This window comes from Salvelinus alpinus, chromosome 1 (genome assembly GCF_045679555.1).
Source record: "Salvelinus alpinus chromosome 1, SLU_Salpinus.1, whole genome shotgun sequence".
Lineage (NCBI taxonomy): Eukaryota > Metazoa > Chordata > Actinopteri > Salmoniformes > Salmonidae > Salvelinus > Salvelinus alpinus.
The window spans coordinates 104858604-104876588 of record NC_092086.1 but is presented as its reverse complement, the minus strand read 5'-3'; the positions used below and the strand labels follow the sequence as shown (position 1 = coordinate 104876588).

The following is a 17985-nucleotide window of genomic DNA, read 5'->3' as shown; positions in this document are numbered from 1 at the left end:
CCCCCTCCTGTGGCTTGGCTCCTGCTCCCCCCCTCCTGTGGCTTGGCTCCTGCCCCCCCCCTTCCTGTGGCTTGGCTCCTGCCCCCCCCCCTCCTGTGGCTTGGCTCCTGCCCTCCCCCCCTCCTGTAGCTTGGCTCCTGCCCCTAACCCCTCCTGTGGCTTGGCTTCTGCCCCCCCCCCCCTCCTGTGGCTTGGCTCCTGCCCCCCCCCCCCTCCTGTGGCTTGGCTCCTGCCACCCCCCCCTCCTGTGGCTTGGCTCCTGCCCCCCCCCCCCCTCCTGTGGCTTGGGTCCTGCCTCCCCCCCTCCTGTGGCTTGGCTCCTGCCCCTCCCCCTGCTATGGCTTGGCTCCTGCCCCCCCTCCTGTGGCTTGGCTCCTGCTCCCCCCCCCCCTCCCTCCTGTGGATTCCCTCTACTTGAGACTCCAAGCCAAACTTCATCTGCTGCCCTTGGCTTCGTTTATCTGGTCCATGCTCATTCCTGACATCATTCCATTTCCTCATACATATTCTAAACCCATTTCAATGTCTGGTTCTTAAACTCATCAACATGTATTTGTCATTGTAGTGGGGACCGTAACATTAGTATTCTAAAGAAATGCATGTTATATTTGTATGTTTAGCTCACATTACTTAATTTAAAGTAGGCATTAAGGTGTACAATTTTTTTTTTGAAGGTCCCCAAGAATACAGTGCCCTCCATCATTCTTAAATTTGAAGTTTGGAACCACCAAGACAATTCCTAGAGCTGGCCGCTAGGGGCCAAATTGAGCAATCGGGGGAGAAGGGCATTGGTCAGGGAGGTAACCAAGAACCCGATGGCCACTCTGACAGAGCTCGAGTTCCTCGTGGAGATGGGAGAACCTTCCAGAAGGACAACCATCTCTGCAGCACTCCACCAAATCAGGCCTTCATGGTAGAGTGGCCAGACGGAAGCCACTCCTCAGTAAAAGGCACATAACAGCCTGCTTGGAGTTTGCAAAAATGCATCCAAAGGACTCTGATCATGAGAAACAAGATTCTCTGGTCTGATGAAACCAAGATTGAACTCTTTGGGCTGAATGCCAAGCATCATGTCAGGAGGAAACCTGGCACCATGCCGACAGTGAAGCATGGTGGTGGCAGCATCATGCTATGGGGATGTTTTTCAGTGCCAGATACTGGGAGACTAGTCAGGATCGAGGGGAAAGATGAACGGAGCAAAGTATAGAGATCCTTGATGAAAACCTGCTCTAGAGCGCACATGTAACAGTTTAACTTTAGTCCGTCCCCTCGCCCCGACCCGGGCGCGAACCAGGGACCCTCTGCACACATCAACAACAGTCAGCCACGAAGCATCGTTACCCATCGCTCCACAAAAGCCGCGGCCCTTGCAGAGCAAGGGGAACCACTACTTCAAGGTCTCAAGGCGAGTGACGTCACCGATTGAAACGCTATTAGCGCGCACCACCGCTAACTAGCTAGCCATTTCACATCGGTTACACACAGGACCTCAGACTGGGGCGAAGGTTCACCTTCCAACAGGACAATGACCCTAAGCACACATCCAAGACAATGCAGGAATAGTTTCGACACTATTCTCAATGTCCTTGAGTGGCCCAACCAGAGCCTGGACTTGAACCCGATCAAACATCTCTAGAGAGACTTGAAAAAACCTGCCAACCTGTATACATTTGGCACCAAATGGAAGAATAGACAATCAGGGAGGAGCTACCTGGACTTATCCAATAAGAAATGCTAAGGGCTGGATTCAATCTGTTTCGTGGAAGATCTGTGTTAAAATGTAAAGGTAATTTTAGATTGAGCCGACATATTCAGCATTTACTGTGAATGCAGTCTCCGCAAACGCAGGAACATTGCCTTTTAAATTTCCATCGCAAATTTTCCCGCAATACTTCTGCGATACACATTAAATCCAGCCCTAAACCTTAAAGAATATCACCCTGGTGGTGTGATAGGAAGGTAAATGACCTTCAAGTATGGCTAATAAGGATGCAAATTCATCATTTAATTCACAAATGAATGCAACTGACATTGGCATAGATGGCACGTGAGGAAAAACACAGGAGAATTGCTCAGCGTAAAACAATTTATTGATTTTAGTGTTCCATCATATTACACACAATGTTGAAGGCCATCAATCTGAGGAAACATGCATTGACACACACACATACACCCACACATGGGATGCGAAATTGTGCTTTACAGAGACCCACGCTGCTCTCTCTGTCCCACTCTGAGGTCATATCCTGTTTGGTGCAGCAAGAGCCCTAGACGGTGAATATGTAGAAAGTCTGACGGAAACACACACTGACAGGACACACAGACACACAACACACACGGCACGCTCGACTTATAGGACAGGTATCTGAAAGGACATGCTCTCACAATTTACTGACAGCTTGTTTTCACACATTATCACTTGGTTACACACAGAAATATATTTCTATGGTTACACACGGCATCCTCTCTATTTCAGATTAATTCAACGTGAAAACATCTAGAGATTTTAGTGGTAAAACACTTTCATCAAGATCCAGAGTAATAAGATCAACAACAACAAAAAAGATTGAGACGTGTAACTTGGTCATTTCCTAAGGGGACTAGGTTTTATCATGCCAACGATATGTCAGATTGATTTTGACATACCATCATTGATGTGCTGTTGTCTCAAGGACATAATGACTTGTCTAAATCCCAGATGGACTAACATTAAAGGTAGACTCAGCGATATGATGTAGATGCAGAAAGTCAACAGCATAGTAGGTCAATTTCCACAAGAACTAAGAGCAATGAAGCGTGAAACTCAAACTTCCCCGCTGTTTTGGTCCTGTGGCTGTGGCCACCATGCTGTGGACACCGTGAAGCGTGCACCTGCACAGATACTGTGAGAGAAGTCTTGCATCTCGCTCATTTCGATATATGCGGTGCTGCTCGTGGCAACGTCAGTCCACTGAGTCTACCTTTAAAGGATGAGATATTATTGCTTCACTGCTGCTCATGCATTATTACCAAAGTACAACATTAACTTCGATGCTAAGAATGGAAGTATGTACTGTACTGTGAGAGATCATTTGTTATTCTGTCCTTAACAAACTATCATGTATGTGGATTTACAGTGTCAAGCATCTTAATACTGGTCCTGGGCAACCCACTTGTGTGCAAATTCTGTTACAACCCAGCACACACACCTGATTATTCAACTAATCAGCTAATCATCAAGACCTTGGTGTGCTATCAGGTGTGTTAGTGCTGGGAAGAAAAAAAACTGTGCACCCCTGTGGGTCCCAAAGACCAGGATTAAGAAACTCCTGGTGCTAATCTAAAGTCTGTCAATGGTGTTGTAGATGAATGTTATGGTGGTGTTATAGAATACTGCGTCTGAGTGCTAACAGGGATTATGGAGTGTTTTCATAGTCGTCTCCGTCTCTGACAAACACACAGGAATAGTACATCGGTCTTACTGTTTCTAGTGTACGAAACATTCAGGAGTTTTAAAACAATGTGAAATTCCATTTTGAAGCGAAGCCACAACCATCCATTTCCAGTGGTGTTGAACACAACTTTGTCTAGGAGCTGTTCGTGTTGGTTTTATCGGCTCTGCAGAGGAAGAGAAGCCAATGAAACAGAGGCAGTAATGTTAGAGGCAGCATCCCAAATAGCAAACTATTCCCTAATATAGTGCACTGCTTTTGACCAGGGCCCTATAGGGAATAGGGTGCCATTTTGGGACGCAGCCTTAGTGTTTATATGAAAGACAGACAAGCCAGACAAGGCCATCTCTCTTCAGACTGCACTTAAACAAGTAGCTTTAGTGGTCTTACTGACTCTGGTCTCCCAGACGTCGGCTCAGGTCCCTGGAGGAAGCTGCTCACGCTACAGAAGAAAAAGGAAAACAAGTCAGAAGGGAATCTGGGGTGCAGTGGTAAATATATCAAGGGCTACATTCTGTGGACCATATTGAATCAATGGTATTCCTTGTGGGGAAGGCCGAACCAAATATAGTCAAACGAGTATGTTTCAAATTGGAATTCTACATCTCTTTCTCAGACTCATCTTATTCACCATCTGTGATATATCACCATAATTAATCATAAATAAACCATAGATTATGGTAATACATGGAAGACAAATGCCTTGCGGGTTACATTTATCACATTTACATATTATTACAGAGTATGAAAGTAGTCAGAACAAACACACAGGTGAGAAGGCTGATCCAACCTACAAGCCTTTCTGATCCAACCTACAAGCCTTTCTGATCTTAAACAGGATCATGTGATAGATGGGAGTCTAGTTAATAGAGAACAGACATGGGGGGTATATAGTTTCTGTTTCTACAGCCGTAATAATAAGGGAAGGGAGTCGATGCTTACGTCGAGCTCAGCGCCGCTTCCTTCAGCTCCTCGTCAAGGCTAAGGGGTGAGAGTTGACAACGGAAGATAGTCAGTTACAGTGAAGAGGAGGAGAGGAGAAGAAGGGAGAGAGGGATGTGTAGACTGGGCTCACCTAATGATGCACTCTGGGATGTGGACGTACTCTATGGGGATGAGTTCCTGCAGCTCAGCCAGGCTGTTCACATACTTTATCTTATTGCTGAACTTGGTGCTGTGACAAAACACACAAACACACATATGTAAGTGGATGTGCACACTCCTGCTATCTTTATCTGCCAGATTATTTTATTTGAACAGAGAAATGTACACTGAGTGTACAAAACATTAGGAACACCTTATTAATATTGAGTTGCACCCCCCTTTGCCCTCAGAACAGCCTCAATTCATCTGGTCATGGACTCTACAAGATGTCAAAAGCGTTCCACAGGGATGCTGGCCCATGTTGAAACCAATGCTTCCCACAGTTGTGTCAAGTTGGCTGGATGTCCTTTGGGTGCCCATGGCGTAAGTTCTTCGGTGTGGAAGAACTTGACTGCGTCACTTCCTGTTGAATCTGCAGACGTGTTGCTGTGCGTTTTGTTGCTGTGCGTTTTGCTGCCAACTTTACTTTACTTTGCTAGCTGACAACTTTACGTTTTTTGTTTTGTTTTTGTTTTTAATTACCGTTTATATTTTTAGTTTTTCCATCGCAACTTTTTTCCCTCATTCAACTTTTTCACTCCGGACGCTTTATCTGGACATGGTTCGTCAACACCTTCAACAGCCGAAGCTAAGTACTAACATTAACATGATGTCTTCTAATTGCAGTCGCTGTACTCATAATATACAGGAGAACGATCGCCTTACGGCGAGAATAGCTGTGCTACAAGCCCAGCTTCAGACACAATCGTTAGGCAAGGGTAATTTCAGTGTAGGACAGGAAGAAACAGCGTCTGTGCCACCAGTAAGTACAGATAGTAACGTTAGTATAAATCCCCCCGCACAGTCCCCGCAGCCGGACAACTTTCTCATGGCTTCCGGAGGGAAATGCTGTAGGAATGCTCAACCGGTGTCGCTCATTCAGCCGACAGAAACTTTCAACCGGTTCTCCCCATTATGTAGCGAGTCGGAGTCTGAGTCTGAGTCTTCTCTTGTCTCTACTCCTCCCGTTACGGGGTCTGAGACGCCGAAGGCTCCCACCATTAGCTCTGACAAATTGAAAACCCTAGTCATTGGCGACTCCATTACCCGCAGTATTAGACTTAAAGCGAATCACCCAGCGATCATACACTGTTTACCAGGGGGCAGGGCTACCGACGTTAAGGCTAATCTAAAGATGGTGCTGGCTAAAGCTAAATCTGGCGAGTGTAGAGAGTATAGAGATATTGTTATCCACGTCGGCACCAACGATGTTAGGATGAAACAGTCAGAGGTCACCAAGCGCAACATAGCTTCAGCGTGTAAATCAGCTAGAAAGATGTGTCGGCATCGAGTAATTGTCTCTGGCCCCCTCCCAGTTAGGGGGAGTGACGAGCTCTACAGCAGAGTCTCAGCACTCAATCGCTGGTTGAAAACTGTTTTCTGCCCCTCCCAAAAGATAGAATTTGTAGATAATTGGCCCTCTTTCTGGGACTCACCCACAAACAGGACCAAGCCTGACCTGCTGAGGAGTGACGGACTCCATCCTAGCTGGAGGGGTGCTCTCATCTTATCTACCAACATAGACAGGGCTCTAACTCCTCTAGCCCCACAATGAAATAGGGTGCAGGCCAGGCAGCAGGCTGTTAGCCAACCTGCCAGCTTAGTGGAGTCTGCCAATAGCACAGTCAGTGTAGTCAGCTCAGCCATACCCATTGAGACTGTGTCTGTGCCTCGACCTAGGTTGGGCAAAACTAAACATGGCGGTGTTCGCCTTAGCAATCTTATTAGGATAAAGACCTCCTCCATTCCTGCCATTATTGAAAGAGATCGTGATACCTCACATCTCAAAATAGGGTTACTTAATGTTAGATCCCTCACTTCAAAGGCAGTCATAGTCAATGAACTAATCACTGATCATAATCTTGATGTGATTGGCCTGACTGAAACATGGCTTAAGCCTGATGAATTTACTGTGTTAAATGAGGCCTCACCTCCTGGTTACACTAGTGACCATATCCCCCGTGCATCCCGCAAAGGCGGAGGTGTTGCTAACATTTACGATAGCAAATTTCAATTTACAAAAAAAAAAATGGCGTTTTCGTCTTTTGAGCTTCTAGTCATGAAATCTATGCAGCCTACTCATTCACTTTTTATAGCTACTGTTTACAGGCCTCCTGGGCCATATACAGCGTTCCTCTCTGAGTTTCCTGAATTCCTATCAGACCTTGTAGTCATAGCAGATCATATTCTAATTTTTGGTGATTTTAATATTCACATGGAGAAGTCCACAGACCCACTCCAAAAGTCTTTCGGAGCCATCATCGACTCAGTGGGTTTTGTCCAACATGTCTCTGGACCTACTCACTGCCACAGTCATACTCTGGACCTAGTTTTGTCCCATGGAATAAATGTTGTAGATCTTAATGTTTTTCCACATAATCCTGGACTATCGGACCACCATTTTATTACGTTTGCAATCGCAACAAATAATCTGCTCAGACCCCAACCAAGGAGCATCAAAAGTCGTGCTATAAATTCTCAGACAACACAAAAATTCCTTGATGCCCTTCCAGACTCCTTCTGCCTACCCAAGGACGTCAGAGGACAAAAATCAGTTAACCACCTAACTGAGGAACTCAATTTAACCTTGCGCAATACCCTAGATGCAGTTGCACCCCTAAAAACGAAAAACATTTGTCATAAGAAACTAGCTCCCTGGTATACAGAAAATACCCGAGCTTTGAAGCAAGCTTCCAGGAAATTGGAACGGAAATGGCGCCACACCAAACTGGAAGTCTTCCGACTAGCTTGGAAAGACAGTACCGTGCAGTACCGAAGAGCCCTCACTGCTGCTCGATCATCCTACTTTTCCAACTTAATCGAGGAAAATAAGAACAATCCAAAATTTCTTTTTGATACTGTTGCGAAACTAACTAAAAAGCAGCATTCCCCAAGAGAGGATGGCTTTCACTTCAGCAGTAATAAATTCATGAACTTCTTTGAGGAAAAGATCATGACCATTAGAAAGCAAATTACGGACTCCTCTTTGAATCTGCGTATTCCTCCAGGGCTTAGCTGTCCTGGATCTGCACAGCTCTGCGAGGGCCTGGGATCGGGAGAGACACTTAAGTGTTTTAGTACTATATCTCTTGACACAATGATGAAAATAATCATGGCCTCTAAACCTTCAAGCTGCATACTGGATCCTATTCCTACTAAACTGCTGAAGGAGCTGCTTCCTGTGCTTGGCCCTCCTATGTTGAACATAATAAACAGCTCTCTATCCACCGGATGTGTACCAAACTCACTAAAAGTGGCAGTGATAAAGCCTCTCTTGAAAAAGCCAAACCCTGACCCGGAAAATATAAAAAACTATCGGCCTATATCGAATCTTCCATTCCTCTCAAAAATTTTAGAAAAAGCTGTTGCGCAGCAACTCACTGCCTTTCTGAAGACAAACAATGTATACGAAATGCTTCAGTCTGGTTTTAGACCCCATCATAGCACTGAGACTGCACTTGTGAAGGTGGTAAATGACCTTTTAATGGCGTCAGACCGAGGCTCTGCATCTGTCCTCGTGCTACTAGACCTTAGTGCTGCCTTTGACACCATCGATCACCACATTCTTTTGGAGAGACTGGAAACCCAAATTGGTCTACACGGACAAGTTCTGGCCTGGTTTAGATCTTACCTGTCGGAAAGATATCAGTTTGTCTCTGTGAATGGTCTGTCCTCTGACAAATCAACTGTACATTTCGGTGTTCCTCAAGGTTCCGTTTTAGGACCACTATTGTTTTCACTATATATTTTACCTCTTGGGGATGTTATTCGAAAACATAATGTTAACTTTCACTGCTATGCGGATGACACACAGCTGTACATTTCAATGAAACATGGTGAAGCCCCAAAATTGCCCTCGCTAGAAGCCTGTGTTTCAGACATAAGGAAGTGGATGGCTGAAAACTTTCTACTTTTAAACTCGGACAAAACAGAGATGCTTGTTCTAGGTCCCAAGAAACAAAGAGATCTTCTGTTAAATCTGACAATTCATCTTGATGGTTGTAAAGTCGTCTCAAATAAAACGGTGAAGGACCTCGGCGTTACTCTTGACCCTGATCTCTCTTTTGACGAACATATCAAGACTGTTTCAAGGACAGCTTTTTTCCATCTACGTAACATTGCAAAAATCAGAAATTTTCTGTCCAAAAATGATGCAGAAAAATTAATCCATGCATTTGTTACTTCTAGGTTAGACTACTGCAATGCTCTACTTTCCGGCTACCCGGATAAAGCACTAAATAAACTTCAGTTAGTGCTAAATACGGCTGCTAGAATCCTGACTAGAACCAAGAAATTTGATCATATTACTCCAGTGCTAGCTTCCCTACACTGGCTTCCTGTTAAGGCAAGGGCTGATTTCAAGGTTTTACTGTTAACCTATAAAGCGTTACATGGGCTTGCTCCTACCTATCTTTCAGAGTTGGTCCTGCCGTACATACCAATACGTACGCTACGGTCACAAGACGCAGGCCTCCTAATTGTCCCTAGAATTTCTAAGCAAACAGCGGGAGGCAGGGCTTTCTCCTATAGATCTCCATTTTTATGGAACAGTCTGCCTACCCATGTGAGAGACGCAGACTCGGTCTCAACCTTTAAGTCTTTACTGAAGACTTATCTCTTCAGTAGGTCATATGATTGAGTGTAGTCTGGCCCAGGAGTGTGAAGGTGAACGGAAAGGCTCTGGAGCAACGAACCGCCCTTGCTGTCTCTGCCAGGCCAGTTCCCCTCTCTCCACTGGGATTCTCTGCCTCTAACCCTGTTACAGGGGCTGAGTCACTGGCTTGCTGGTGCTCTTTCATGCCGTCCCTAGGAGGGGTGCGTCACTTGAGTGGGTTGAGTTACTGACGTGATCTTCCTGTCTGGGTTGGCGCCCCCCCTTGGTTTGTGCTGTGGTGGAGACCTTTGTGGGCTATACTCGGCCTTGTCTCAGGATTGTAAGTTGGTGGTTGAGGATTTCCCTCTAGTGGTGCGGGGGCTGTGCTTTGGCAAAGTGGGTGGGGTTATATCCTTCCTGTTTGGCCCTGTCCGGGGGTTTCTTCGGATGGGGCCACAGTGTCTCCTGACCGCTCCTGTCTCAGCCTCCAGTATTTATGCTGCAGTAGTTTATGTGTCGGGGGGCTAGGGTCAGTTGGTTACCTGGAGTACTTCTCCTGTCTTATCCAGTGTCCTGTGTGAATTTAAGTATGCTCTCTCTAATTCTCTCGTTCTCTTTTTCTCTCTGAGAACCTGAGCCCTAGGACCATACGTCAGGACTACCGGGCATGATGACACCTTGCTGTCCCCAGTCCGCCTGGCCTTGCTGCTATTCCAGTTTCAACTGTTCTGCCTGCGGTTACGGAACCCCTACCTGTCCCAGACCTGCTGTTTTCAACTCTTAATGATCGGCTATGAAAAGCCAACTGAGATTTATTCCTGATTATTATTTGACCATGCTTGTCATTTATGAACATTTTGAAAATCTTGGCTCTCTCTAATTTTCTCCTTCTCTCTTTCTTTCTCTCGGAGGACCTGGGCCCTAGGACCATGCGTCGGGACTGCCGCCCGTGGTGACTCCTTGCTGTCCCCAGTCCGCCTGGCCTTGCTGCTATTCCAGTTTCAGCTGTACTGCCTGCGGTTATGGAACCGCCACCTGTCCCAGACCTGTTGTTTTTCAACTCTTGATGATCGGCTATGAAAAGCCAACTGAAAATTATTCATGATTATTATTTGACCATGCTTGTCACTTATGAACATTTTTGAACATCTTGGCATAGTTCTGTTATAATCTCCACCCGGCACAGCCAGAAGAGGACTGGCCACCCCTCATAGCCTGGTTCCTCTCTAGGTTTCTTCCTAGGTTTTGGCCTTTCTAGGGAGTTTTTCCTAGCCACCGTGCTTCTACACCTGCATTACTAGCTGTTTGGGGTTTTAGGCTGGGTGTCTGTACAGCACTTCGAGATATTAGCTGATGTACGAAGGGCTATATAAAATAAAATTGATTAATTGATTGATTGATTGGGTGGCGGACCATTGATACACACAGGAAACTGTTAAGGGTGAAAAAAACAGCAGCGTTGCAGTTCTTGACACAAGCCAGTGCGCCTGGCACCTACTACCATACCGCGTTCAAAGGCACTAACATCTTTTGTCTTGCCCATTCACCCTCTGACTGGCACACATACACAATCCATGTCTCAATTGTCTCAAGGCATAAAAATCCTTCTTTAACCTGTCTTCCTCCCCTTCATCTACACTTATTTAAAGTGACATCAACAAGAGATCATAGCATTCACCTGTTCAGTCTATGTCATGTAAGAGTAGGTGTTTTGTAGACTCAGTGTATACCATGCTTTCATGAAGTATTCACACCCCTTGACTTTCTCCACATTTTGTTGTGTTACAGCCAGAATTTTAAAATTGATTAAATTGAGATATTTTGTCACTGGCCTACACAAAATACCCCATAATGTCAAAGTGGAATTATGTTGTTTGAATTTTTTTAAACAAATTAATTAAATATGAAAAGCTGAAATGTCTTGAGTCAAGTATTCAACCCCTTTGTTATGGCAAGCCTGAATAAGTTCAGGAGTAAACATTTGCTTGACAAGTCACATAATAGTTTGCATAGACTCACTTTGTGTACAATAATAGTTTTTAACATGATTTTTGAATGACTTCCTCATCTCTGTACCCCACACATACAATTAACTGTAAGGTCCCTTAGTTGAGCATTGAATTTCAAACACAGATTCAACCACAAAGGCCAGTTAGGTTTTCCAATGTCTCGCTGCAAAGAAGGCACCTATTGGTAGATGGGTAAAAAAAGCAGACATTGAATATCCCTTTGAGCATGGTGAAGTTATTAATTACAATTTGGTTGATGTATCAATACACCCAGTCAATACAAAGATACAGACATCCTTCCTAACTCAGTTGCCGGAGAGGAAGGAAACCACTAAAGTAATACTGCAAAAGATTTGGCAAAGCAATTCACTTTTTGCCCTGAATACAAAGTACTATGTTTGGAGCAAATCCAATACAACACATTACTGAGTACTACTATCCATATTTTCAAGCACAGTGGTGGTTGCATCATGTTATGGGTATGCTTTTTAAAATTATTTTCTTATTTCACCTTTATTTAACCAGGTAGGCCAGTTGAGAACAAGTTCTCATTTACAACTGTGACCTGGCCAAAATAAAGCAAAGCAGTGCGACACAAACAACACAGAGTAACACATGGGATAAACAAACGTACAGCCAATAACACAATAGCAAAGTCTATATAAAGTGTGTGCAAATGTAGTAAGATTTGGGAGGTAAGGCAATAAATAGGCCATAGCGGCGAAATAATTACAATTTAGCAATTAAACACTGGAGTGATAGATGTGCAGAAGATGAATGTGCAAGTAGAGATACTGGGGTGCAAAAGAGCAAAAAATAAATAACAATATAGGGATGAGGTAGTTGGGTGGGCTATTTACAGATGGGCTGTGTACAGGTGCAATGATCGGTAAGCTGCTCTGACAGCAGATGCTTAAAGCTAGTGAGGGAGATATAATACTCCAGCTTCAGTGATTTTTGCAATTCGTTCCAGTCATTGGCAGCAGAGAACTGGAAGGAAAGGCGGCCAAAGCAGGAGTAGGCTTTGGGGATGACCTGTGAAATATACCTGCTGGAGCGCGTGCTACGGGTGGGTGCTGCTATGGTGACCAGTGAGCTGAGATAAGGCGGGGCTATACCTAGCAAAGACTTATAGATGACCTGGAGCCTGTAGGTTTGGCAACGAATATGAAGCGAGGGCCAGCCAACAAGAGCATACAGGTCGTATATGGGGCTTTGGAAACAAAACGGATGGCACTGTGATAGACTACATCCAATTTGCTGAGTAGAGTGTTGGAGGCTATTTTGTAAGTGACATCGTCAAAGCCAAGGATCGGTAGGATAGTCAGTTTTACGAGGGTATGTTTGGCAGCATGAGTGAAGGATGCTTTGTTGCAAAATAGGAAGCCAATTCTAGATTTCATTTTGGATTGGAGATGCTTAATGTGAGTCTGGAAGGAAAGTTTACAGTCTAACCAGACACCTAGGTATTTGTAGTTGTCCACATATTCTAAGTCAGAACCGTCCAGAGTAGTGATGCTAGACGGGCGGGAGGGTGCGGGCAGTGATCAGTTGAAGAGCATGCATTTAGTTTTACTTGCATTTAAGAGCAGTTGGAGGCCACGGAAGGAGTGTTGTATGGCATTGAAGCTTGTCTGGAGGTTTGTTAACACAGTGTCCAAAGAAGGGCCAGAAGTATACAGAATGGTCTCGTCTGCGTAGAGGTGGATCAGAGAATCACCAGCAGCAAGCGCGACATCACTGATGTATACAGAGAAAAGAGTCAGCCCGAGAATTGAACCTTGTGGCACCCCCATAGAGACTGCAAGAGGTCCGGACAACAGGCCCTCCGATTTGACGCACTGAACTCTATCTGAGAAGTAGTTGGTGAACCAGGCGAGGCAGTCATTTGAGAAACCAAGGCTGTTGAGTCTGCCGATAAGAATACGGTGATTGACGGCGTCGAAAGCCTTGGCCAGGTCTGTCAGGACCCGGTGCGAGAAACAGTCACTAATAATTGGCAGAACCCAGAAGATGAGGCAGACACAGCAGTACTAGAGATGGTGGTTTAATAAAAAATAGATATCTTCCAAAATACAAAAGAAAATCCACAAAGTGGTAAAAACAGCAAGGGAAAAAACAAACCTCAAAAGATCAATCCAAAAATACACGAGAACAAAACCAGAGAACCTCTGGAAAATTCAACAAGAGAAAAATGTTCACAAAGGCTGGGGCTGGGTGCTAACATACAAACACTGAGCAAGGAACTGAGGAACACACAGGGTTAAATACTAACAAGGGAATGACTTACAGGTGCAAACAATAATTAGGGCAAGAAAAAACAAAAGGTACAAAAAAGGTGCAAGGGGGACATCTAGTGAACAAAACCTGAACAGTCCTGGCCAAAACCTGACAGAATCCCCCCCCTAGGAACGGCTCCTGACGTTCCTACCAGCCTTCTCAGGGTGGAGGACCCTGAACTGACGAATGAGGTCAGGGTCCAGTATGTCCTTGGCAGGAACCCAGGAGCGCTCCTCGGGACCGTAGCCTTCCCAGTCCACCAGATACTGCCAGGACCGCTGCACCCGGCGGGAATCCAGTATCCGATGGACGGTATAAGCCGACTGGCCTCCGATGATACGGGGCGGAGGGGGAGGTCTGCCTGCCGGGATAAGGGGAGAAAAAACAACAGGTTTTAATAAAGAAATGTGAAACGTGGGATTAATTTTAAGGGATCTGGGTAAGTGCAGGCGAAAAGTAACGGGGTTCACTTTTCTGGCAACCTTAAAGGGACCGATGAATTTCTGGGACAGTTTGCGAGACTCCACCCGTAGCGGTAAATTCTTGGTTGAGAGCCATACTCTCTGGCCGAGGCGCAGGGTAGGCCCGGGACGGCGACGTCTGTTGGCTTGTTGTTGGTACCTCTGTGAGGAACGCAGAAGATTAAGACGGGCCTTCTTCCACGTAAGCCGACAGCGTCTGATGAACCTCGAGGCTGAAGGCACACTGACTTCTGCCTCCTGGTTCGGGAACAATGGAGGAGCATAGCCAAACTGACACTCGTGCGGGGACATACCAGTGGAGGAGGAGCACAAGGTGTTGTGCGCGTACTCGGCCCAAACCATGAAGGACGACCATGTGGACGGGTTGTTGGAGACCATACATCTGAGGGTGGTTTCCAGCTCTTGATTCATCCTCTCGGTTTGGCCATTGGACTCCGGATGGTACCCTGAAGATAGACTGGCAGTGGCCCCTATGAGTTGGCAGAAGGCCTTCCAAAACCTTGAGGCGAACTGGGGACCTCTGTCGGAAACCATATCTTGCGGAATGCCGAAGACTCGGAACACATGGTTAATCACCAACTCAGCCGTTTCCTTGGCAGAAGGTAACTTAGTCAAGGGAACGAACCTGGCCGCCTTAGAAAACCTGTCGATGATGACTAGGATAGTTGTATTACCATGGGACGGAGGAAGGCCAGTAATAAAGTCCAATGAGATATGGGACCAGGGTCGGTGGGGAATAGATAGAGGGTGAAGGAGTCCTTGAGGGCGGAGGTGAGAAGATTTGCCCTGGCAGCACACGGAACAGGCCTTGACGAAAGTGGCAACGTCTTCTTTTATGGTGGGCCACCAGAACTTACGCTGGATGAACTCCAAGGTGCGACCTACGCCCGGGTGACAGGTGAGGCGAGAGGAGTGCCCCCACAGAAGGACTTGGGACCTTGCTGCCTTGGGAACAAACAACCGATTGGCAGGACCTCCTCCAGGGCCCGGTTCGATGGCTTGGGCTTGTTTCACGGTATCCTCCACTTGCCACGAGATCGGAGCCACGATCTTAGCGGCCGGAAGGACAGTCATGTCAGTATCTTCTCGAATGGCAGGAGAGTAGATTCGTGACAAGGCGTCCGGTTTGAGATTCTTCGACCCGGGTCTATAGGTGAGGATAAACTGAAATCGGCTGAAGAAAAGAGACCATCGAGCTTGTCTGGAGTTCAACCGCTTCGCCTGCTGGATATACTCCAGATTTTTGTGGTCCGTAAGCACTTGAAACGGTTGAGAAGCCCCCTCGAGCCAGTGTCTCCATTCCTTCAATGCCATCTTAACCGCTAGGAGTTCACGATCCCCCACATCGTAATTCCTCTCGGCCGGGGTAAGCCGGTGAGAGAAGAAGGCGCAAGGATGAAGCTTCTTGTCTTCACCCCTCTGAGACAGGACAGCTCCAACCCCAACCTCTGATGCGTCTACCTCCACCACAAAAGGTTCATCCGCCGTTGGTAGTGTCAGAATGGGAGCAGAGAGGATGCGCTGCTTGAGTCCTTGGAAGGCCGTCTCAGCTTCTCTTCCCCACAGAAACCTTGTGTTGCCACCCTTGGTTACAGCTGAGAGAGGGGCTGCCACCGAGCTGAAGTTCTTGATGAACTTGCGGTAAAAGTTAGTGAAGCCCAGGAAACGCTGAACTTCCTTAACGGACTTGGGGGTGGGCCAATCCGCTACCGCCCCTACCTTCGTGGGGTCCATCTGGACTCGACCGGGTTCCACTACAAATCCCAGGAATTGTACTCGGGAGGAATGGAATTCACATTTTTCCGGCTTAACGTACAAATGGCTGTCAAGGAGGCGTTTGGGTACTTGTCTGACATGCTTAGTGTGTTCTTGAAGGGAGCTCGAAAAGATGAGGATGTCATCCAAGTAAACAAACACGAAGATGTTAAGCATATCCCTAAGCACATCGTTTATGAGCGCTTGGAACACAGCTGGAGCGTTGGTCAGGCCGAAGGGCATCACCAAGTATTCGTAGTGACCAGTAGGCGTGTTGAAAGTGGTCTTCCACTCGTCACCGGGTTTGATCCGCACAAGATGGTATGTGTTCCGCAGGTCAAGCTTAGTGAAGACCACTGCTTCCTGGAGCAGCTCAAAGGCTGTGGCCATAAGGGGTAGCGGGTAGCGGTTACGGACGGTTATGGCATTAAGTCCCCGGTAGTCGATGCAAGGACGTAATCCCCCGTCTTTTTTGGCCACAAAGAAAAACCCTGCTCCCGCCGGCGAGGTGGATGGACGCATGAGGCCTGCTGCCAGAGAGTCCTTGATGTAGGTATCCATAGCAGCTCGTTCGGGAGGAGATAGGGAAAAGACTCGACCCCTGGGGGGGCATGTGCCCGGAAACAGGTCGATGGGGCAATCGTAAGGTCTATGGGGTGGTAGTTTGGTGGCCCTCTGTTTGCTAAATACCGGTTTGAGGTCATGGTAACACTCGGGAACTCGGGACAGGTCGATGGATTCTAGAGACTCGGGAGGGGAACTTGGGAAGATACAAGTGGCTTGGCACGTAGGACCCCACTGCTTGATAGTGCCCACAGACCAGTCGATGTGAGGGTTATGGCTGTGAAGCCAGGGGTATCCAAGGACGAGAGGGAACTCGGAACACGAGGTCAGATGAAAGTTCATCACTTCCTGGTGTTGGGAAACTGAAAGTCGCAAGGGGGTAGTGACACGAGTGACAAGTCCAGATCCCAAAGGGCTTCCATCCAACGTAGTAACCCTTATGGGATCACTTAGAGGTTCAGAGGGAACGCCATTTTCCTTCGCCCAGACACCATCCATGAAGTTACCTGCGGCTCCAGAGTCTACCAAGGCTTGAAGGGGAAGCTCGTGGTTGTCCCAGGAAAGGGTAACTGGAATGAGCAGGCGGGAGTTGGATGGATGGGAGGAGGTTATGTTTCCCGTTACAGTCCTCCCAGGCCTGCACGGGAGAGTGCGTTTTCCCTGGAGCCCGGGACACGTGGAGAGGAAATGGCCCGGTTTGCCGCAATATAGACAGCATCGCTCCCTCATCCGGCGGTCTCTCTCAGCCTGGGAGATGCGTCCAACCTGCATGGGTTCCGGTGGAGTCAGCGAGGATAAAGGTGGAGACTCGGAGCTGGGACCGATAGGAGCTAGGGTGAGAGATCTACGGTTGAGCTCTCTCTCTCTCAGACGCAGGTCTATGCGTGAAGCCAACTTGATCAGGGACTCGAGGTTGTCTGGTGGTTCCCGAGTGGCCAGTTCATCTTGGATGGTGTCGGAAAGACCCTTCAAAAAGCACACTGTGAGCGCCTCGTCGTTCCAGCCACTCGCTGCTGCCACCGTGTGGAACTGGATGGCATAGTCCGTCACGCTGCGCCGACCTTGGCGGAGAGTCAGGAGCTGTTTGGCTGAGTCAGGACCGCTGGTAGGACCTTGAAACACTCGCTTGAATTCTTCAGCAAAGGTAGAGTAGCTGGCACAGCAGGGACTTTGGGCATCCCACACAGCAGTAGCCCAGGCTAGGGCTTTTTCCGACAGCAGGGTGATGATATATGCTATCTTGGACCGGTCGGTGGGAAACGACGAGGGTTGCAGCTCGAAGGAGAGAGAACATTGGGTGAAAAACCCCTTACAAACCCTCGGATCACCTGAGAACCGTTGGGGAGGCGGCAGACGAGGTTCAGCCAGGGGGTTAACTGCCACGGGCACTTGAATCTGATGAACTGGAGCAGAAGCGGTTGCAGGAGAAAGTTGATCAGAAATCTGCTTTATGGAAGTCATCATCTCCGACAGAAGTTGAGAATGTCCAGCCAGTAAGGCCTCTTGCTGAACCAGAGCAGCTTCGTGACGTTGGACAGTCCCCTCGTGGTGGGACAGCATGGGAAAAAAGTCCTGGGTACTGGCTGCCTCTGGGTTCATATTAATGGCTCAGTGTTTCTGTCAGGACCCGGTGCGAGAAACAGTCACTAATAATTGGCAGAACCCAGAAGATGAGGCAGACACAGCAGTACTAGAGATGGTGGTTTAATAAAAAAATAGATATCTTC

The 17985-nt window shown here is 47.2% G+C and overlaps 1 protein-coding gene across 4 annotated transcripts in view; it reads right to left on the bottom strand.

Moving 5' to 3' along the window:
• Positions 1–2072: 2072 nt before the first annotated feature.
• Positions 2073–17985, bottom strand: part of LOC139557772 (protein prune homolog 2-like) — a 28949-nt gene continuing 13036 nt past the window's right edge. For 2 of the 4 annotated variants that reach the window (XM_071373071.1, XM_071372989.1), the window contains exons 8-11: positions 4507–4605; positions 4374–4412; positions 3826–3873; positions 2073–3597 (exon numbers count right to left, since the gene is read on the bottom strand). In XM_071373071.1, the coding sequence (XP_071229172.1) occupies positions 3567–3597; positions 3826–3873; positions 4374–4412; positions 4507–4605 (217 nt within the window). In that variant the 3' untranslated portion in view covers positions 2073–3566. Of the gene's footprint in view, positions 3598–3821; positions 3874–4373; positions 4413–4506; positions 4606–9770; positions 13819–17985 lie in introns of those variants that run through there. The other 2 variants (XM_071373155.1, XM_071373246.1) reach the window with 2 other exon arrangements.